At 40.9% G+C, this 20,711-nt stretch overlaps 1 protein-coding gene across 1 annotated transcript in view; it reads right to left on the reverse strand.

Annotated features, from left to right (window-relative positions):
• Positions 1–20,711, reverse strand: part of TEK (TEK receptor tyrosine kinase) — a 93,685-nt gene that overhangs the window by 17,288 nt on the left and 55,686 nt on the right. The window contains exons 8-13 of the mRNA XM_016220517.2: positions 17,810–17,961; positions 16,451–16,595; positions 13,103–13,264; positions 11,195–11,329; positions 7,116–7,403; positions 1,304–1,603 (exon numbers count right to left, since the gene is read on the reverse strand). Coding sequence (XP_016076003.2) covers positions 1,304–1,603; positions 7,116–7,403; positions 11,195–11,329; positions 13,103–13,264; positions 16,451–16,595; positions 17,810–17,961 — 1,182 coding nt within the window. The remainder of the gene's footprint in view (positions 1–1,303; positions 1,604–7,115; positions 7,404–11,194; positions 11,330–13,102; positions 13,265–16,450; positions 16,596–17,809; positions 17,962–20,711) is intronic.

The raw sequence follows: 20,711 nt of genomic DNA on the forward strand, positions 1-20,711 counted from the left end.
TAAAAAGTGGGTGGAGAAAACCTGAGGATACCAATGGGAGTAGAAAGGAAAGAGGAAAGAAAGAGTGGAAGGAGAAACTATAAAACTTAGGGCTCAAATCAGAATAAACCATTAAAAACTAAGGTCTAATCCTTCCAGTTCTGTCCCTTATTTAAATTCAAGTAAAATTCAATTCACTGCATTTTATGAAGAGCAGGGCCCCGTCTTCTTACAAGATTCTTTTGTGCCCATATATCTTTCCTTCTACCTCTATGCACGTGTGCTTGAAGAAATGTCTGGATCGGAATAGAGAGGGGTGTTATGTTATGCCTTGCTTAATTCTGCTTGTATTTTATGTATAGCTTGTATACATTTCACCAAAACACAAGGGACTATAAAATGATGCATTTCTTAAGGATGTGGCGGGACAACTATGGTTCTCTGTAGTTGGCAGACTCATCATTCCTTGGACATTTCAAAAATGTTCCAAAGAATCAGCGCTGGAAACAGAGAGTGTTTGATTTTATTTCTTAAGCCCTCAGTAACCTTGAAGAGAAGCAAGAAGTTTTTAGTGCTATAAGATTTTTTGCAAAAACAAACTCTAGCTCCAATTACAAATGCTCAGAAATCACCCTCCCCTCTATCTCGATTCCCTTGCGCATGTCGCAAACGCAGAGGCCTAGGAGGTGCCACTTCAGAGCAGCTGCAAAGGGAAGGTGGTCCACGTGCTGCAGGCTCCACCCTTCCTCCAGCCCCCCCCCCCCCCCCAGTTCCCAGTTACATCCAACAGGTTTTATCCGGCACACACCCCGGGCAGGGCGTGCCTGGCACGCTGAGGGATCTCGATCTCAGAGCTTACTCTCTCTGGGATAGGGGTTAGTGGCAGATGTGTAGACATAATAGCCTGGATCCAAAAAGTAGAAGAAAACTCAGGTTAGCATAGTGTCACCCAGGCTGAAAGAGGGGTTCATTTTGAGAAAGATGGAGTGGTTCGTGGAGCCTCCCCTGAAGCACCGCACAGATCTGCCTCCACTAAGCAGGTTCCATGCTCTTTTTCCTCTGCAGACTCCAATTCATATTCCTGGGCGGGGAATGCTGACAGGCGAATTCAGGCTAAGGCTTAATAGCAGACAATGGAGTGACAGGGTCTTTCCCAGGGGCGTTTTCATTTTAAGGACCTATTTAGAGATGGTGAAGCCTGTTAGGACAAATGAATTATGTCCCATGACAGAAATGTGAGGAAAATATCTTAAGACATAAGATATTTGTGGGGCTTTTCTGATACTCTCCAGAAATAATTCTAGATCTTGTCCGCTCTACCAACCTTGAGACTTGGAGAGAGTCGTCAGCTCATAAGAAAGGGTTGGGTTGCTTGACCCTATGTTGTTCTCTGCAAAAATGTCCACCTGGTAAGCGGTTTGGGGCTCTAGGCCCTTGAGCTGATAGCGGGTGACAGTGACATTCTTGATCTTCACGTCAATGTGCTGGTCTTCATTCTTGCCCCAAACCTTGTAGCGGATGATGACAGAAGAAATAGAATAGCCGTCCAAGATTGTCCAGGAAATCACGGCCGAAGAGTCTGTGATGTTGGAAATCCTGATGTTTTCAGGTTGAGGAGGGAGGACTAGAATTAAAAACACACACGCAATAATATTTCACTTAAGATATCTGTCATCTCGTAGGTTACTATGCTTTTGAGAGAGAGTTAACGTCAGTTCATAAACCGAGAGTGGCTAAGAGGTGTTTTCTCAGATGGTAATTCCCAGCAATTGGTAGCAGACCTGATGGAGTAACGCAGGACGGGAAAGTAACAACATATATCACATGTTTGTCATCTTTACCCTAAGTTAAGGCCTTAGAAATTCTGTTACTCCAAAAACCTGTATTATACTGTTCTTGATTCTGGGGAGAAGAGAAAGATTATGAGAGCTGACATTTATATAGGCCCTTCCACATAGTGACTCATTTTATCTTCATAATATATATATTTTTAAATATCTTTATTGATTTCAGAGAGAGGAAGGGAGAGGGAGAGAGAGAAACATCAATGATGAGAGAGTCGTTGTTGATCGGCTGCCTCCTGCACGCCCCTGACCAGGGATCGAACCCACAGCCAGGGCATGTGCCCTGACTGGGAATTGAACTCCAATCGCCTGGATCCTAAGTTGATGCTCAACTGCTGAGCCACGCCTAGCCGGGCTCTTCATAACATTCTCACCATAAGTGTTGAGGCTCAGAGAGGTCTAGTGACTTGGCCAAGGTCACATAGCTATTAAGTAGAAGAAATAGGATTGAATTCCTGGCAATCTGATGCCATAGTCTATAATTAGCCACTGTCCCACGTGACCTATCCTTGCCCTAAATGCTTTTATGGAGCGGCAGCAAGTGAGTGCATACATAAGAAAATGTGTTAAGCGCTTTGTAAACAAACTGACAGAGATTTGGGGAAAAGAGAGATTATATTCCATTAGGGTTATAGGTAGGAGGAGAGAGAGATATTCGAGGTTTTCCAGATGTGAAGACAACATGCACAGAATTATTCCTGCACTCTCACTTCAATTTCTTTCAGAGACAGGCCAGAAGGGAACTTCGTGACTCTATAAAGCCTAAAACCCTTTGACTCAGGAAAGAATGACTCCCAGGTCTTGGCCTTGATATTAACTGTACCTTCCATTTGTGAGGCTGTTTACAAGGTGCTTCCGTAGGCAGGCAGGCAGGTAGCCAATGCTGAGGCTTTAATTATCCCAATTTTAGTGATGAGAAAACTGAGACTTCAAAACAGAAGGGACCTGTACTGGTTCCAGTAAGCAAGTAATAGACCCAGGCCATTTCACTCCAAGTTACGGCTTATAAGCAAATTAGAACCTTCAATGTCTTAATGTATATTCTTTCTATTTGGTATTCTCAGGGATTTTTCTTCATGCTAATTGTCCTCTTTTCCCTGATGTTGATTCCCCATATCGTACTCCTTAGGTAACTGTTGCAACCTATGAGGATTAGGTAGTAGATTTTGAGCCTTCCAAATCTGACTGTCATACTCTATGTCTAATAGGGGGTAAATTATCCAAAATCACAATTAATTAACAATATGTCTTAACTCCCTTTGCATCCAGTACCAAGCTTTTTGTAAATATTTGCAAAAATATAAAAAAAACTTCTTTCCCACAAGGGATTACAGAGTATTAAGAATATTAACATTTTCAGGTTACTATAAACATATTTAGTATTTGTATTTGTATAGTTGTGCTTAAAAAAATTGCACAACTGCCAGAATAATAATGAATATAATTTTGGTGCCAATTAAACGTCATATATAAATTGGCATGTACCAAATTATTCATTTGATGCCAGATAAAAGTCTTGGGCTCGCTGAGTGGACCTCTGATTTAGATTCAGTGAGTCTGAGTCCAATAATCTACATTTTAGTAGATTCCCCAGGTGGCTCTAAAGTAGATTCTAAAACACTTTAGGACAAATACCATATGATTTCACTTATAAGTGGAATCTAAAGAACAAAATAAATGAACAAACAAAACAGAAACAGACTCATAGACACAGAGAACAAACTGATGGTTACCAGATGAGAAGGGGTTTGGGGGACTGGGTGAAAAAGGTGAAGGGATTAAGAAGTACAAATTGGTAGTTAGTGAATAATATTGTAATAACTATGTATGGTGTCAGATGACTACTAGACTTATTGGGGAGACCACTATGCAATACACCTGAAACTAATATAATATTTAACGTCAACTCTAATTGAAAATAAAACAAAACACTTTAGGAAGTGCTAATCAGATTGTAAACAATTTAGAACAGTTGATGAAGGAAATTCTCCAATAACTGACCTTGCTTTGAAGCAGTTGGTTCCCCATCCAAAGAGACAAATGAGTAGCATGGTTTAGCAAAAATAAACAAAATATAAAACTGAAATGTTAATTAGAATCCTGATGCCATGAGTTACTAGCTGTATAAGTCTGACCAAGTTACTTTCCCTCCTCTGAGTCTCAGGTTCCCTGTCTGTTGAATGTGATGATAATTCCTATTCTAATTTCCTCCTAATGTCACTCTAAGTGTCAAATGAGATACTCTACATATACATATATAAGAACACATTACACTATTATTTTTTACATATGTTTGGGGCCATATGCCAAATCTAATTCATTTCACTCCCTCACACTTGGTCCAGATGGAATTGCTGGGGTGGTCACCAACATAAACTTTAAACTAGAAGCATTAATTTGACTCCTGAACAGTCTATATGCAACATCAGCCAATGATAACATAGAATATTAATTACTATACCAGTTAAGACTGAAATGTTTTCATCCACACCCTCCTTGCCCCAATCTCCTGACCATGTAGGGACCGGCTCCCACCCTGCCAACCTCAGCTCTCTACCATCACCACCAGCATAATCCCACCCCCTTCATCAAATTCCGCACAAGGTAAGTCTTCTTTCAGTGATTACTAACTAGTTTTTATTTAATTTTATAAATATGATCAATGTGCTGCGATTTGATGGTATGTCATTCTAATGAGGGTAAAAATTTATATAGACTAGTGAATGAACATCTAAGACAACTTTGAAAAAGAAAATAATGACTTACCCTACAGTTATCAAAACATTTAATAAATCTATAGCAATTTAAACAGGTTGGAAATGGTACAGGAACAAGCCCACAAGTCAGGGGAAGAGAACAGAGTGCCCAGAAACAGAAGCAAAACCAACATGAGAACTCGGCGTAAAATGCAGAAGGCATCACAGGTCACTAGTGGGACTATTCAATGTATGTCACGGGGACCATTGGCTTGCCATATGTGAACCAATAAGACTGAAATTAAAAGATTAAAATGCTTACACTATACCTCAAAATAACATCCCTATATCCTCTTAAAGACCTAAATATGCAAAAAACAAAACACTACAAGTCCTGGGAAAAATATAGAGAATATATGTATGACCTTGGGGTAGGGACATAAAAAGTACAAATCACAAAGGCAAATTTAAACAGGTCTGATTGCACGTAAACTGTGCATAGAGTAAAAAACACCACAAACAAGGTGAAAATAAAGAGATTAGGAGGATATATTTGCAGTGCACATAATAATATTAGTATCCAAATTATATAAACAATTTTAAAAAATCAGTAGAAGACGACAACCAAGCCAATGGGAAAAGTATATCAGCAAATATATCAAACAAGAGGAAATCTAAACGTCCCCCCAAAATGCCCAAGAAATGATGCTTAACCTTGCTAGTTATCAAGGAAATGAAAACTGAAATTAACAGTGAGGAATTGTTTTTGACTTTTCAGATTAACAAAAATAAAAAGGTCTGACAATATCAAGCAATACAGATATAGTTAAAGACTCTGGAGATGGGCATAGGGCAAAGCGAACGCTCGTGCACTCCTGGGCGTGGCACACACAGAGCAGTCACCGCAGAGCGAAACAGCCAGCGGCTCCTCTCTGGACATGCTCCCCAGAGAAGCTCTCCCACCTATGCTCAAGGAGCCACGTACAAGGATGGCCACTGGATTTTTGTTTGTGATACTGTAGTAAAGAAAAGAAACGAAAGTCGAAATTTCTAGCAAAAAAGGAAGGGATAAATAAGATGATATATTCATAACAATTATGCAGAAGTTAAAAAAGCATATGTCAGATATAAGCAAATTAACATGGATAGATAAAAATGACATTTATTCAAAAAAGCAAGATAAAGAATAATATGTATGTGTATGTAAACTATGGATATATAATGTATTAAAATTATACAGCATTGAATGGAAAGATACCTGACAAACTCATAATTTTGGTTGTCTCTGGGGAGAGGAAAACAGAATTAGAGTAGCAATGGTGGTCAGAAAGGATTTTGGTATATATGTCTTGTGTTATTATTTCCACAAATCAGTAAAAAAGCTGAAAGTAAATATGACAAAATATTAGCAGTTGTTAATTCAGGGTGGTAGGAATGTGAATATTTGTTGTATCATTTGCTGTACTTCTTGTAATTTTTAAATTTCACAGAATTGTAAAAAATTATGAAGAATCCCTAAACATTGAAAAAAAACAGTTGAGTCCTAGCTGGCCTGCTGAGTGGTTAGAGTATTGGCCTGTGGATTGAAGGGTCTTGGGTTTGATTCCGGTCAAGGGCATGTACCTCAGTTCCAGGTTCAATCCCTGGCCCTGGCTGGGGCTTGTGCAGGAGGCAACCAATTGATGTGTCTCTCTCACATCAGTGTCTCTCTCTCTCCCCCCCTCTACCCCTGCCCTTCCACTCTCTGTGAAAAGCAATGGGAAAAATATCCTCTCTTGAGAATTAAACAACAACAAAACAGTTGAGATGTCCACACCACTGGCACAAGAAGAGAGTGGCTGGAGAAACACTGAGCCAGGTGCCACACCTGTTACTGAGGACGTCAATTCCTAGAGGCAGAGGAGAGCCTCTGAATTTGGGGGTGTGCAAGTGACCTCATGATCCTGATTTAAGTCATTGCTAGTGTGGCCAAGAAACATCTAACCTTTCCAAAGTCTCCAAATGCAGACACGGTCCTACAGCTGTGAATTAAAATAGAACTCTGCTTAATGATGAGAAAACTTTTGATACCACAAAGAAACCCAAGAAGTTGCAACTAATTTTAAATGACCAATCTGAAATTAAGAAAAGCCTAAATTGCAGAATATTTTGAAAGAAAAGTCGTATTCTTACTCTCAAATATATATTGTAGCTCCAAGAATTGTCAGTTAATAATATTTTTCAAGCAAAGTTATTTAACTTTTAAGATTAAGAAAGACCCATCTATAATTAATCAGCATCTGTATACATGTAGATACATGATAATCCTGAAAACTGTCAAAAATTAAATGAGCTTTAGAAAAATCTTATTCATGTTATTAATTTATTTACTAAATCACTCCATACCAAGGAGAGGTAAATTTTAGCACAGACCTTCTTGAATTATTGCAAATCCATTTACATGGAACTATCTTATATGTTGCAGGGCACTGGTTAGCCTCCATTCCCAACTAACTGCCTTTTATGATTCCTCAGAAACAGTCTGGAAGTGATGGTCTAAGTTCAAATGAGTAGCCAAAGTCATTCAGGAAAGACTGAGGCAACAGGAGTCACTTACTGTCGCTAAGGGTCCAAGCGGTGACGTCTTCACTCCATTCCCCCTGGGCCTTGGTATTGACTCTGGCTCGAACTATATACTGTTCCCTGGGGTGTAGATTGTTAAGTAGCACAGATGTCAAGTTGCCTGGTACTTTAATATTTTGCTGATCACCATTCAGTTGCACAGACCTCCTTTCAACTTCAACATAAAAGTCATCTTCTGATTTTGGAAATATTGGTTGCCAGGTCAAATTTAGAGTGGTCTGACTTTTGGGTAGGAGACTGAGACCTTTTGGAGGAGGGAGACCTAGGGAAAAACCACAAAGATCATTGTTTTTATACAGGGTGAAGGTAACAAACAGCCCGAAAGGGCAGCTTTACAGAATAACCTTGGCTCCTAGAATAATATACTGCAATTTCACAAACTATCAAATAAACACAAGCTAGGAGCCTTGCAATACTTTTTCCTACCAGAATAGTAAACCTTGAAAAAAATTCAAATAGTAGTTTGGATCATTGTAACAAGAATTTAACCCCTTTGGAGTATAATTAGGAATATTTTTCAAGAGCCCTAGAAATTACACATACTTTGAGCCTATAATCTGACTCCCAGGGATTTACCCTAAAGAAATAATTCAGCCCTGGCCACACAGCTCAGTTGCTTATAGCGTCGTCCCAATATGCCAAGGTTGCAGGTCTGATCTCTGGTCAGGGCACATATAAGAATCAACCAATGAATGCATAAATAAATGGAACAATAAATCGATGCTTCTCTCTCTCTCCCCTTCCTCTCTCTCTCTAAAATCAATAATTTTTTTAAAAAAGAAAGAATCCAAAGGAAGAGAAAACTTATGTGCATGAAGATGTTCATTATAACATTATTTATAATAGCAAAATATTGGAAGAAACCTAAATGCTCAAAATAGGGAAATGCTATAATAAATTATGATATAGCCATCCAATGGCTTTTTAAAAATAGATAATTGGGAAACGTATGAAAACCCAATAAAAATATTTATAATATGTGAGCAAAAAAGTCTCATTGCAACTTGGTAAAAGTCATGTCTACAACTGGTGAGAGATAGGAAGGAAACTGATAAAAATTAAAACAGAGGCTTTGCCAAGTTTATGGGTTTGTAGGTGAGTGTTTCTCTTACCATTCTGAGTAACACATTTTAAAGCAATTCTTAACAAGGAGAATTTCAGACATGCTAACAGCTGTGGTGGCAGGGCCAGGCCTAGCCCTGCTCTGATCACATGAAGGTCTGCGCTCCCTTTTTTTGTGGGCCACAATTGCCCACAAGAGCCTGGGCTACCAGAGAGTAACAGAATGGAAGCAATATGGGTTTTGAAATCAGAGAGACAAGAGCATGCCACTTCAATCTGTGACCTTGGGAAAATTTACAACCTCTCCAAGTTCACATGTAACACGAAATGAAAATACACATCTTCCAGACTCAGGAGGAATAAATGAGATAATAGATGTGAAAATGCTTAGAATGCGTTACATGCTCTATCATCATGACCTCCTTCCCTCCCTCTCTCCCTTCCTGCCTAAAATTTCTTATTTTGTGTCAGTGGACAGAAGAGGAATCTGTGTGTTTTCACTTAATAATAATAAATTAATATTTTTCCTAAGGACAAATATATCTAAAATCTCCTTAGGGGCGATAACTAAAAAATAAAAAGGTTGAGAAACACTGCCCTGTGGACTAGAAGAGGGAGGGGCTGTTTCCCTGCACCGGGAAAGTGGCTCTCACCGCCAGCTCTGGCTGCCCTTAGACTAGGGAGAACCAGCAAGTGAACCTGCAGTTTGCCCGGCACCATGCTAACGCTTTCACGGGTCCTTTCTCTACAACCTTTGCAAACAGAGAGAGGTGATGTCAATTCCTTTTGCTCACCTTGAAAATTTAAGTTCAAAAATAAGCCACCCAGAGTGGTTAGACAGGCCTATAATCCCTAAGCGGACAGAAACTTGATGTTTGGAGCCACACATGCAAACCTTCTAAGCCCATGCCTGGCACACAGGACTAACTCCATAAATGGCCACTTCCCTTTTCTCTTTCCTTCAGGAGCATGTCTTACCCTTCACCCCTCCCTACCTGCCCTCTTTGTACCATGTTCAGAATATCCTCCTGGCCTCCATGGCCTCCACCACTCCACCAACACAATTATAAGTAGTGCAACTGCCAGATAAATGAAAAAACAAACATCAAGAAGTCCCTTCCCGTCTACCCTTGGAAACTATGAAATATTCCAAGAGACCTCTGAATACATCCTGCTGGGACATGCTCCGAGTGCTGAGTTCTGCGGCGTCAACCTGACCATGTGCCAGGGAGCTCTTTGGTTATAGTCACAGAGATCCCTTTGTCATCTAACTTACATAGAGTTTCTGGTGTGGGTTTTTTTGTGTTTACTACCTGGTGGGCTCCCAGGAAACCATTTCTCACTTGTGCAACGCTCCTACAAGCACCAGAGTAGCTCTTGAGTCCTATTGGGTTCTTTCAGATGCTGCTGGTTACGCGGAAATGAGGTGGGGGAGGTGGGAGTGGGGGTCTATGTTAGGGCTGCTCAGCCCTGCAGGACAACTAGGTGTCCTTCCTAGTTTCTCACTAAATCACTCATATCCCTCTGCCTTTAGTAAATGGACTAAAAAATAGGAAAACTGATCAAGTGGAATAAAGAAATGGTGCTTTTGGGCTCCTGGGTAAAAACAATAATAATAATTGGAGAAACAAAAAATATTAAGTCTGAATACCCAATGTGGTAACGCATCAGGTACATCACCATGGGCAAGTTATTAACCACTGCGAGACGCTACTTTTCACTCTGTCAAATGGGGAAGGTGATAATTCTTACCCTTTAAGTTCACATGAATTAAACATATGTGAACTTGAAACCATAAGCACTGACCAGGAGATAGTCACAGGCAGTTATACACAGTAAACACTAGAAAAGAAGCTTTACGGGCTCAATCGGGTATTTCAGAGGAAGACACCTGGGTAGCAGAAAGCTGGAGCCCCATTAGCCTCAAGGAAACCTCACAAATTCAAGGAGTCTTCAATTAACACAACATAAGGCCAATAGATAGTGACTAACATTGATTAGTCAAGAAATATTACACCCTGGCTGGGTAGCTCTGCTGGGTAGAGCCTCCTCCCAATATGCCAACGTTGCGGTTGGATCCTTGGTCAGGACACATACCAGAAATCAACCAATGAATGCATAACTAAATGGAACATGTTTCTCTCTCTTCCCTTCCTCCCTCTCTCTCAAAAAATCAAGAGAAATATTGCTATATGAATTACTTAGAGCGTGTGGACCCAGGACCAGCACCACTTACAAACTTTCTCGAAGTGCAAATTCTTGAGCCCCACTCCCTATCCCAAACCTGTGGAATCAGAAACTCTAGGGTGGGGCCCAGAAATCTGTTCTAGCAAACCCTCCAGGTTATTCTGCTGAGCACTGATGTTTAAGAACCGTCAACTTAGAAACATGGAGGTATAGACTATAAGAAATAGCCTAAGGAGATAAAAGTGGTGGCCTATAGGAAGCAGGACTAGGAGCTGGAGGGTGGAGCAGGGGCTGCTGGTCTTTAGATAAAAGCCTTTCATTTTATTTGATGTTTTAACTATGTGCATGAATTACTTTGAAAAACTAAAAAATTATTTTTAAAAATAAATAAACTGGGATTTCTGATGTATGTGGCAAGAGCCTGGCCTGGGCCCTAAGATGGAAACAGGAAACTGTGGGTAAGACCCGGCAGCCAAGGCTCAGCACAGTTGCTGCTAAGTAACTCCCAACTCCTGAGGGATGTCTCTGCTTCCTGAAGGTTCATCTGCTTCCTCCTCTGTCCCTGGATTGCCACCGACCCCCTCCCCCAGGGAGACAGAGCAGCGTGCAGCCCAAATAAAGGAACGTTTGGCTCCAAGTTGCTACCCTTCCTGTCACTTTCCCACCCATTCAAAAGCGAACTCCTTCCACCTCCATCCCCACCCACCCACTCACCCACCACCACCCTTCCTGGTCTTCCTTCCTCTTTCCCCTTCCTCCCCCTCCCACCCGGCTCGTGAATAAATGCTGTTTGCTCCAACTGACCGATAGAAGTTGTTGTGAACCGTCTCACGGGGCCAGGATGCCCTTCCCCGCCCTCTCCACGCCGGACCAGCTGCACGCAGAGCTCGTATTCTGTTCGAGGCTCCAAATAGTTGAGTGTAACGATCTCATTTGTCACTGAGAAGAGGGAAAGTCCAGGAAACTTAGGTTGACATTCTTTTACATTCTCTAAACTGGAATGTTGTTATTGTGATGGGAACTAATGTCTGGTTTTTAAAAATACAATGTCTTAGTGAGACAGAGAGGCAATTCCTCCTTCAGGGCCTCACCATTCCTAATATAAGACAAATAAGGTTTTCAAAGGAAGTCTCCAGGTACATTAATATAAGTGTCTCTGTGCCACTAATCATTTCCGCTCTAGTCTTTTCATTTGTAGAGTAAAATCATAAAATCACACAAATCCTCAACCATATGGAATACCAATCTGATGGGGGGGGGGATCTCAATTTAGAATAATATGAAGTAACTTAATTTCGACTGTTTTCAAGCACATATAGTGATTGCAAGCAAGGTATTAAGAGGGTTTGCTCACAATGACAGAATATTGGATTTGTAGTCATCAGAACATTACAGAGGGAGGGTCCTGGAGTACACGGGTCCCATTGGCAAATGGTACAGGCTGCTTTTCTCAGCTGTTGGCTCTATCCAGCCTCCTTCCCCACAGGCCCTGCAAAGGTAGACATTTGCCTCCCCAGGCGATAAATTCCCAGTGAGCAAGGAAAAAGTAGGCTGTGTTTAAGAGTCCTTGGAAGGCCATTTTGTGGATGTCTACTTGTAAAAAGAGACTATGAATTATTACCAGCATATTTTTTAAAAAGCTGCGTTTTTAATAAGACCTAGCCATTGATGTTAGAAGCAGCAATCCCACAAATCAGCCTTAAGTCGCTGGGATTTTGAATTTCAGCCGAGTCTACAATAGAATGTGAAGAGCTCAGTAATAATACCATGGCTTTATTCAACATACCCAGATCGGCTAGCATTATTAAGCCAAAACCCCTCCTTTTCTTCTCTCTCTCTTTAACTTCCTTGCCCTTTCCAGAAACTCACAGGCACAGTGAGAGGAGAGTCTTGGTGGAGGGATGTGTGTTGCTACAGAAGCATATGGCAGATCTCTCTACGGGATGGCACAATTCAAGCAGCATTGTCAATAGATAATGTGCATTTTTTAAAAAATTATGATTATACATCATCATGCAACAAACAGAACTCTAACTTGTGTTCCAAAATAAATTTAACAAATTAATTCATTAAACTTTTTATGAACTTTTGACAGCTTATCACATTTTGTGGAATTATTTTTTCTTTCAGGAGGTTGAGGGAGGAGCATGTAGTCTTTGCCACACCCCTCCTCCCTGTACTCCATTCCCGTTGGCCACAGTGTAAACTTTTCAGGCCCACATTCCTCTCAGAATCTCTGTGGGTTAGGGGCCTGCAGGACAGGGCAAGATTCAAGTGAGAAAGGAGAACAAACAACTCAATATAGCAGCAACAATCGCCCCTCGAATTTAAGCAGATCAGGTCTCTCTGTCTTTCCAGCAGACCCTGGAATTTCCTGTTATCATATTTATGGCATAAACATGTATCTTCCACCATGACCAACCAAGACAGAGTAACTAAAAACAGGATTAGAGAGCCAGAGAAGCCTGAAAAAGAAATATTGATACAGACAGCCACTCCTGGTACAGTCTGTTCTGTGCTCCAAAGCACACCCCGACTTCCAGAACTCAGAGGGCCCCCACTCTCTATCTTGAATGCTCTGAAATGAGACCCTCTGCTACAGACACCACCACCAGGAAGAGTTAAGACAAGGAAAGGGATTTCTATATGTGGGGAAAACTTTCCTTTCTGGTGCCACATCTCCAGCCCGAGCTTCTCCTGTCCCAGCCTTACCGTCAATGTGCCGCCAAGCTTCATAATGATTGACAGGTTTGTAGAGAAGCTTCTTGGATTTGATTGGTCCATCCCCAAAGTAAGGCTCAGAGCTGATGTTGATGACAGCAAAGTTATGTCCAGTGTCAATCACGTGTGGGGCATTCAAGGGCTTTGGAAGAACTAAACAAAATTTCAGCAATCAGATTAGTTCTTGGATTTGGGGTTTGATCGTTGATCTTAGGTGGGGGAGGAGGTGAGCGCTTTTACATTTCCAACAGCACCCTCTTGGAGCTCTCTGCTCAGATTCAAAGTAGTCACCTGCTCTGTGATCTCCCCACTCAGCTCGTGTCTCTCCAACCCATTAGCTACAGTCAAAGTGCTCCCTTAAAATAGGAGCATTTCTCTGCTCAAGACCTTTCAATGGATTCCCATTATGTTTAGAATAAAATCTAAAATTTATACCATGACCTGCCAGGCCTTCCATGAGTGAGCCCCTGCCTCCTCTCCAGCCTCTTCTTCCCCCTTATCCAATACCCTCCAGTTCCACTGACCAACTTCCAGTTCATCCAACTAACCATGCACCAAGTTCCTCTTCATCTCAGGTTCATTGTATATGTTCTCCGGGAAGGAATGCTCCACCTCCCACAATTCTCTAGTTAACTCTTACCCATCACTCACCTCTCACTCACAAGGGCTATTCTAGAGCCTCAGTTAGGCTTTCACAGAATTCATACTGTTGCTTCATTGTGATTTTCAACTTACTCTTTGTGATTTAGTGTAATTTTTTTGATATCAGTTTTCCCACTACACTATGTATTCTCTCTCTCTCTCTCTCTCTCTCTCTCTCAGAGGGGGGCACAGGGTGTTGCTGAAAACAACACAAAATCATTGTCTTACAGTTCTGAAGGTCAGAAGTCAGACATGGGTCTCACTGGGCCAACATCAAGGTGTTAGCAGGGCTGTGTTCCTTTCTGGAGGCTATACAACAGAAGAATGTTTCCTTGTTCTTTCCAGCGTCTAGAAACTACCTGCATTCCTCGGCTCCTGGCCCCTTCCTCCATCTGCAAAGTCAACAAGCTGCATCTCTGTGACCTTTCTTCCACTGTAACATATCTTTCTGTCTAGAACCAGGAAAGGTTCTTTGCTTTTAAGGACACATGTGATTAGAGTGGATCCATCTGGATAACCCAGAATAGTCTCCCATCTCAAAGACCGTATTCTCAGTGGGGATAATAGCACCCCGCCAAAAAGGTGAAAATTGGTTCTTGGAGGGTAAAAAAATGTTAACTATTACAATGGTTTGTGGCCTTTCCAAAAAGCCACAGTACATAAACATATACAGTACATCTGTGATGTTAATATTTTACGGTGATGGGAGTAGAATTTTGGAATAAAATTTCTAAGAGGACTCCTTAATAGATAGTGATAAAAAAGGTTGTAAAACACTGCAGTAGACTCTGAACTCCATTAAGTCAAAGACCATGTAGGTGTGTTCACCAGGTGCTGAGTAACTGTCAACTGAATTTCCAGTGAGCTCTGTAGCTCCCTTAGCCTGGCCTCCTTAGAAATGCACAATGGTTGGGATGTTTTCTCCACAAGAGTGTATATTACATAATGTGGACTCTTTTAGATTTCAGAGGACATTACAATGTTCAACAACTTTACTTTACCTCTCGGTCTTAATGTTTTGACTCACCATCTGTAAAAATGACCTTCAAGCCTCTGCTCAGTATCGTCTTCTCAGGGAAACCTGACGACCCCATTTTAAATGTTACCCCTCCAGCCCTGCCCCAGCATTCTCTACCCTCATTTCTGCTTTAGCCGTCTCCATGGCACTTAGCATCTCAGCAAGCTAGACATTTTACTTAATACTCGTTCATTGTTTATATCTCCCTGTGGGAATGGAAGCTCCATGATGGGAGAGCTTTTTTTCTTGTATTGCTCATTGCTATATACCCAAGCCTAGAACATCATAGTCCTTTAGCAAATTTTGCTGACTGAGTAAATAAAGGCTGTGCAGTAAGTTGCCTAAGTTCAGGATAATAAAGCTAGGAAGAAGCCTAATGGAGCAGTAGGCCCTGACTGCAGGCAACTCTGCCAGTGTTAAGTCAGGCAAGTCTGGATACACATTTTCTTCGATCAGTTTCTGAAGAGAGCACTCTGAAAATATTAAGGATTCTGAGGTTTACATGGATTCTCATGGCAGAGTATCCAAATCTATGAGGCTCTACTTATGTTATTGTTGTGATTGACCTTTTAAAAATAAGATTATGTTCTAGGTATTTATATTCATTTCATTTATAGAAAATACCTCTCAGTTCTCCCAAAGATTCCTAGTCAAGTAATGAAGTGGGTCAACTAGAAGTCAACCTCGGTCATCTTGCTTCCTCATTTGTAATACAAGAGGCTCAGAAAGCAAAATGGTGCCGGGTTTGGAGTCAGGAGACCCAGATTCAAAGTTCAGATTTGTTGCTTAGCAGATGTACTACCTTAGACAAGGAAACTAAACCTTCTGAACCCATTTCCTGACTGGTGAAGTGGGAACAACAATATCTATTGAGTTTCTTATAAAGATTAAATAAGACAGAGTATGTGGTGAGGCAGTTAGCTCACTGCCTTTCCAAGGATATATACCAAGAGCTGTTAGGTGTTTTTGTCCAAATGGATTAATAAGTAACTTCCAAATTTAAAACTCCTTGTTGTATCCATGTACACCTGCCAAGCTAACTTGGGTTTACTTTCACTTTATTTCTTCTTTTCAAGCTACAAATGTACATACACCCACAAAGATTAATTTGAATTCTGAAATACAAATTTGTAGCAGGAGAAACACAACACTGAATACGTGGAAAAAATTATTCATGTTAATTATATAGCATAATCCTCAAAAAATTCCCAAATAATTCTCTAAAATAATGAATAGGAAGTCACAATGTTGAAGTCACAACAATAATGAAACTTTTTATGAAATACAAACATGACCGGACATTTTGTACCAGACACAATTCCAAGTGTTGTATGTACCTAATAAATCTTGGCGATAACCCTGAGAGGTAGAGAAACTAAGCTTCATTCACAAATAAAGAAAGGCTCGGAGAGGTTAAATTCATTTGCCCAGGGCCACACACAAACTAGCCATTAGGGACAAAAGTCAAACCCAAGGCTATGTGACTCCACAGGTCATATACTTAATCCTTCCTTTCCATTTCCATGCACAGAAAAAAATTTTAAAGGCTTAGTATCCTGGAAAATATCCAAAAGACATTTTAGTGGTCAGATAACATTTCTATCTGGAAGCAGCACCCAGCGAAACATAAACAAAGCACATCAAGGATACAAGCTCTTCCTCTGGAAAATGGAGCTTACCTTTCACAGAAATGTTGAAAGGCTTTTCCACCATCCCAGCCACCGTGTTCACGCTGCAGACCCAGACTCCTGAGTCAGGGGGCAGGATCCACTGGATGGTGAAGGTGGCCACTGACAGATGACCCGTATGGTTAAAGTCTTTTGGCTGGAAAGGTCAAATACAAAAAAATAAAAGCTTCCAGGGAGGTGTAAACACAAAGGTTCATAACACTGACCCCATCTCATTGTTTAATAAGAAGTTTTCTAGGAGAGATTAAGAAGTTCAATGCAATGCTTGTATAATCATTGGCTTGTTTCCAAAGCTATTGTGGTAGCCCTGAGAGTTTATATTGGATTGACGCCCTCACAGATCCTGCTGTTGTATTTGTGTGTTTGGGCGTCTGAGGTAAATAGTTACAAGCAAGGAGTCCAATTCCTTTTAAACTGCTTCTGGTAACATTTGCTCTTTCTGGTCTAATACAGAGATGGCTGGGTGAGAGGATACAATGGCTTTCTAAGGGGTTCAAGGGGCTGTCAAGTGTGGTGTTATGCAAGGAGCCAGGGCTCTAAACACACATGCATGAGTTCACATACCAGCTCTGCCACTTATGCCCAGTTCCTCAGTTACTTAACTTCACCCAGCCAGTTCCCACTTCTGCAAAAAGGGGACAGGTAATGTTAAGTAAGAAAATGGATCTAGTGTGGTTGGCCTTCCACAGCTACTAGATGGTAGCTGTGGCTTCCATTAACTTGTGGAAAGGCCAACAAGATTTTGGAAGCTGTCAATTGGCTTCTACTAACTATTGGGTTGTTTGAGAGGAATCAGGAACATGTGACGTGTGGACATTGGTAATGGACATTGGTAATTGCCCAGGGCCACACACGAACTAGCCATATCCTGTCCCCAAGAGGTCACTGGGATCTGCCTTCCTGTCAAGTTGATGTGCAGTCATCTTTGAGAGACATAAAAGATAACTGTTTTAAAATCTATAGATAAGAAAATACACAAACTTTCTGAGGATCATTTGTGATACAGAGAAATTTGGGATGTTGGGAGAGAGTAAAGGGAAATGTATTGAAAAAATACGTTGGTCCTTTCCAGCAAGGAAAAACTGTTGTGATAGAGCTTTCACCAGTGGTGAGCAGCAGCAATGAAGGCAGAGAGAAGGGTAGGAGACCCGAGAAGTTCATTCAGACCTCAGGGAGCCTGTGGATGATGGTTTCTGAACTGCAGATGTGGGAACAGGTTTACCTGGAGTGAAAGCTAACAACACCCTACCCTAGGAGGGTGCAAGGCCTAAGTGGAACCCAGCCTTAGGCGGGGTGATTACTGCACAGAAAGCAGCTAGTGGTGTCAGGAGGGCAGATAATAACTCTTACATGCAGCACTGTCCCATCCGGCTTCACCAGGGTCATTTCTTCATTTGCAGGTAGCGGCCAGCCAGATGCTTTGCAGATGGGGTTAAATTTACCACTATTGACTTCTATGTCATCTGGCAAATCCTCTATCTTTGGGGTCATCCTTGGCCTGCCTGAATGAAGAAAACAGTGCTTGAAATCTAATCTTTAATACATTAGTAAGAGTAATAATAAAAGTAGCTACCATTTAGCAGGTCATGCCTGGGAAAGAACTTTCCAAATATTATATCGTTTTATCATCACATAATAAACTTGTGAGGTGGGTCCTATTATGGTCGCCATTTTATAGATGATGAGAGGGAGGCTCAGAGCCCAGGTTCAAGGTCAGATCTTTGTGAATCCAGAGTCCACACTGTTCATCATAATGCTGAGCCTACCTCAGTGGCCCTGGGATATACAATCTCAATACTAAAATGTTCATTGGGGCCACATCTCCAATGAAAGAAAATATATTTCAGCTTTTTCCTTGTTTTTTAAGAGAATTTTTACAAGAACAAAGCAAAAACAAAAACTAGTTCTTCCATTCAATGAACCACCCCAAGATGCTGCTGATCACCACCATGATTGTTGGTTTTGATATATGAGAGATGCTTCATTGACTGGGAAGTCTGCAAGTGCCGATGATTAATAATACACAGATATATACCCAAGAAGTAAAGCAGTATATAACACCCCCCAAAAAATCCATTTAGAGTCAACAGCCAAATCAAAAATGTTGCTTCTAATATTGAAAGAAGAAAAAAATGCCTCTGGTTGCAAGAAAGATATCAGGATTCCTTGTGTAATATCTGCAGAGTAGACAATGAATAATCCTGAAACATAACAATTTTATCCTGATCTATAGGATCTTAGAGAACCTTAGGCCACTTGTAACTAAATGTGAGACATGGTTGAAGACAGTTGGACACACTCTTTACTAGGAAATGGAGGTGCCTCAGGAGCAGTAGTCACATGCTGCTCCACATGGGTGGCGGGAGGATGTGGGGTCATGTAAACACGTCAATAGTGAGAGTTTATATTGATATCCTATTTCTCAGGCCTACAGTGAAACAGTCCTGAGAGAAGGGTCTAGGACTACAAAGGCAAGTCTTTGGTATATCTGTAGACGTAGAGAGATTGTGGTTAGAAAACTTATTAAACTATTCAGTTTAAGTAGTTATTCATGTAGGAATTTTTAAAAATGCCTTGACACTTTGGAACCATTCCTTCCCTTCACTGTCCCCTTGCATTTGCTGCAGTCCGATGGAGGTGGAGGTGGGTGTGCAGGTGGAGGGTGGATGGTGTTAGTTAGGGAAAGAGGGGGCTGCTCTCTGAAGCTCAGGGTCTGGATCTAGGTGTGCGATTTCTCATACTGCATCATTAGCCTTAGAAGAGAAAGGAAGGAGTGATGCAGAAAATGCAAACCCTAAGGCTTGTTATTTGTCCATTTTCAATCCATTCCTCTGGTAGCCCCAAAGCATCCCCTTCCCTTCCTAGACACTCCTAGGTTTCTGCCCTGTAACAATGTCCAAACGCTGGGCAACGAAGAGAAAGTATAGAGCTGACAAGCTAAAGCCTTTACAACTGTCGGTATTTCCCCCATATTTGTTCTAATTTTTAAAACTCAGAGTAAAGGGTATATATGTCCACTCTGAGTGTAGATTTCACTAGGTGTGTGTTTCTTTCTATAACATTTCTATTTATTTGATTGAAAAAGTAATATATGTGTATTACGGTTAAATTTTGAAAATATGCTTCTTTTAATTTCAAAAAGTATATTCTGGGGCGGAGATTAGCAAATTTTCCTGAAAAGTACTAAATAGTATTTTCAGCTTTGCAAGCTGTAAGTTCCCTGTGGTAGCTATTCAACTTGTGTAAAAGCAGCCATACGCGATATATTGTAAACAAACGGGCGTGGCTGTGTTCCAACAACATTTTCTTTATGACAACAGATGGTGAGACAATTAAAAAGGAATGAAGTACTGATATATGCTACAATATAGATAAACCTCAAAAACAATACGAGGGCCCTAGCTGGTGTGGGTCAGTGGTTAGAACTTCAGCCTCGTCACCAAAGGGTCGCAGGTTTGATTCCCTCCTGCCCTCGGTCAGGCAAGTAAGGGAGGCGACCGATCAATGTGTCTCTCACATCAGTGTTTCTCTCTCTCTCCCTCCCTCCCTTCCACTCTCTCTGAAAAAGCAATGGTAAAGATTAACAAAAAAACCCACAAAACCCCATAGTATGATAAGCGAAAGGAGTCCACAGAAGACCACATATTGTATGATCTCATTTGAAGTATATAAACTGTCAAGAGTAAGCAAATTTGCCCAGACAGAAAGTAAGGCAATAGTCAGCAGAGGCTGGAGGAGGGCAGAGTGGGAGTTACTGCTAACAAGCCCAAGATTTCTCATGGTATGATGGAAATACGCTAAAATTACATTATGGCAACGGCTGCACAACTTCTAAATATACTAAAAATCATCGAATTGTATACTTTAAAGGAATAAGCTTCAAGCTGTAAAAATTATATCTCAATAAAGATGTTTAAAAAAAATAGTGGACTAGCTACGGTCTGTGGGTCAGTGTTTGCTGACCTCTGCTCTATGGTGATTTCTGAACTAGAATCTTTAACATTTCATTTTGAGGGTAATCTTTTCTATTTTTTCATATCTATTTTTAAAAAATATCCTTTGTCTAAATACTTCCAAAGTAGTTTTCCCCTGCTGTGCATATCTAAGGTGAAAGGCCTGTCCTAGAGAAGGGAGCAGAAGAGGTAGGCCGACTTGTCAGCTGGCCAGTGATCACTCAATGTGCTATAAAGAGCACATGGCTTATTTCTAGTAAAAAAGGAAATGAACCAGTATAAGGGTCCATAGGAAAGAA

This window comes from Miniopterus natalensis, chromosome 12, assembly GCF_054644295.1.
Source record: "Miniopterus natalensis isolate mMinNat1 chromosome 12, mMinNat1.hap1, whole genome shotgun sequence".
Taxonomy (NCBI): Eukaryota; Metazoa; Chordata; class Mammalia; order Chiroptera; family Miniopteridae; genus Miniopterus; species Miniopterus natalensis.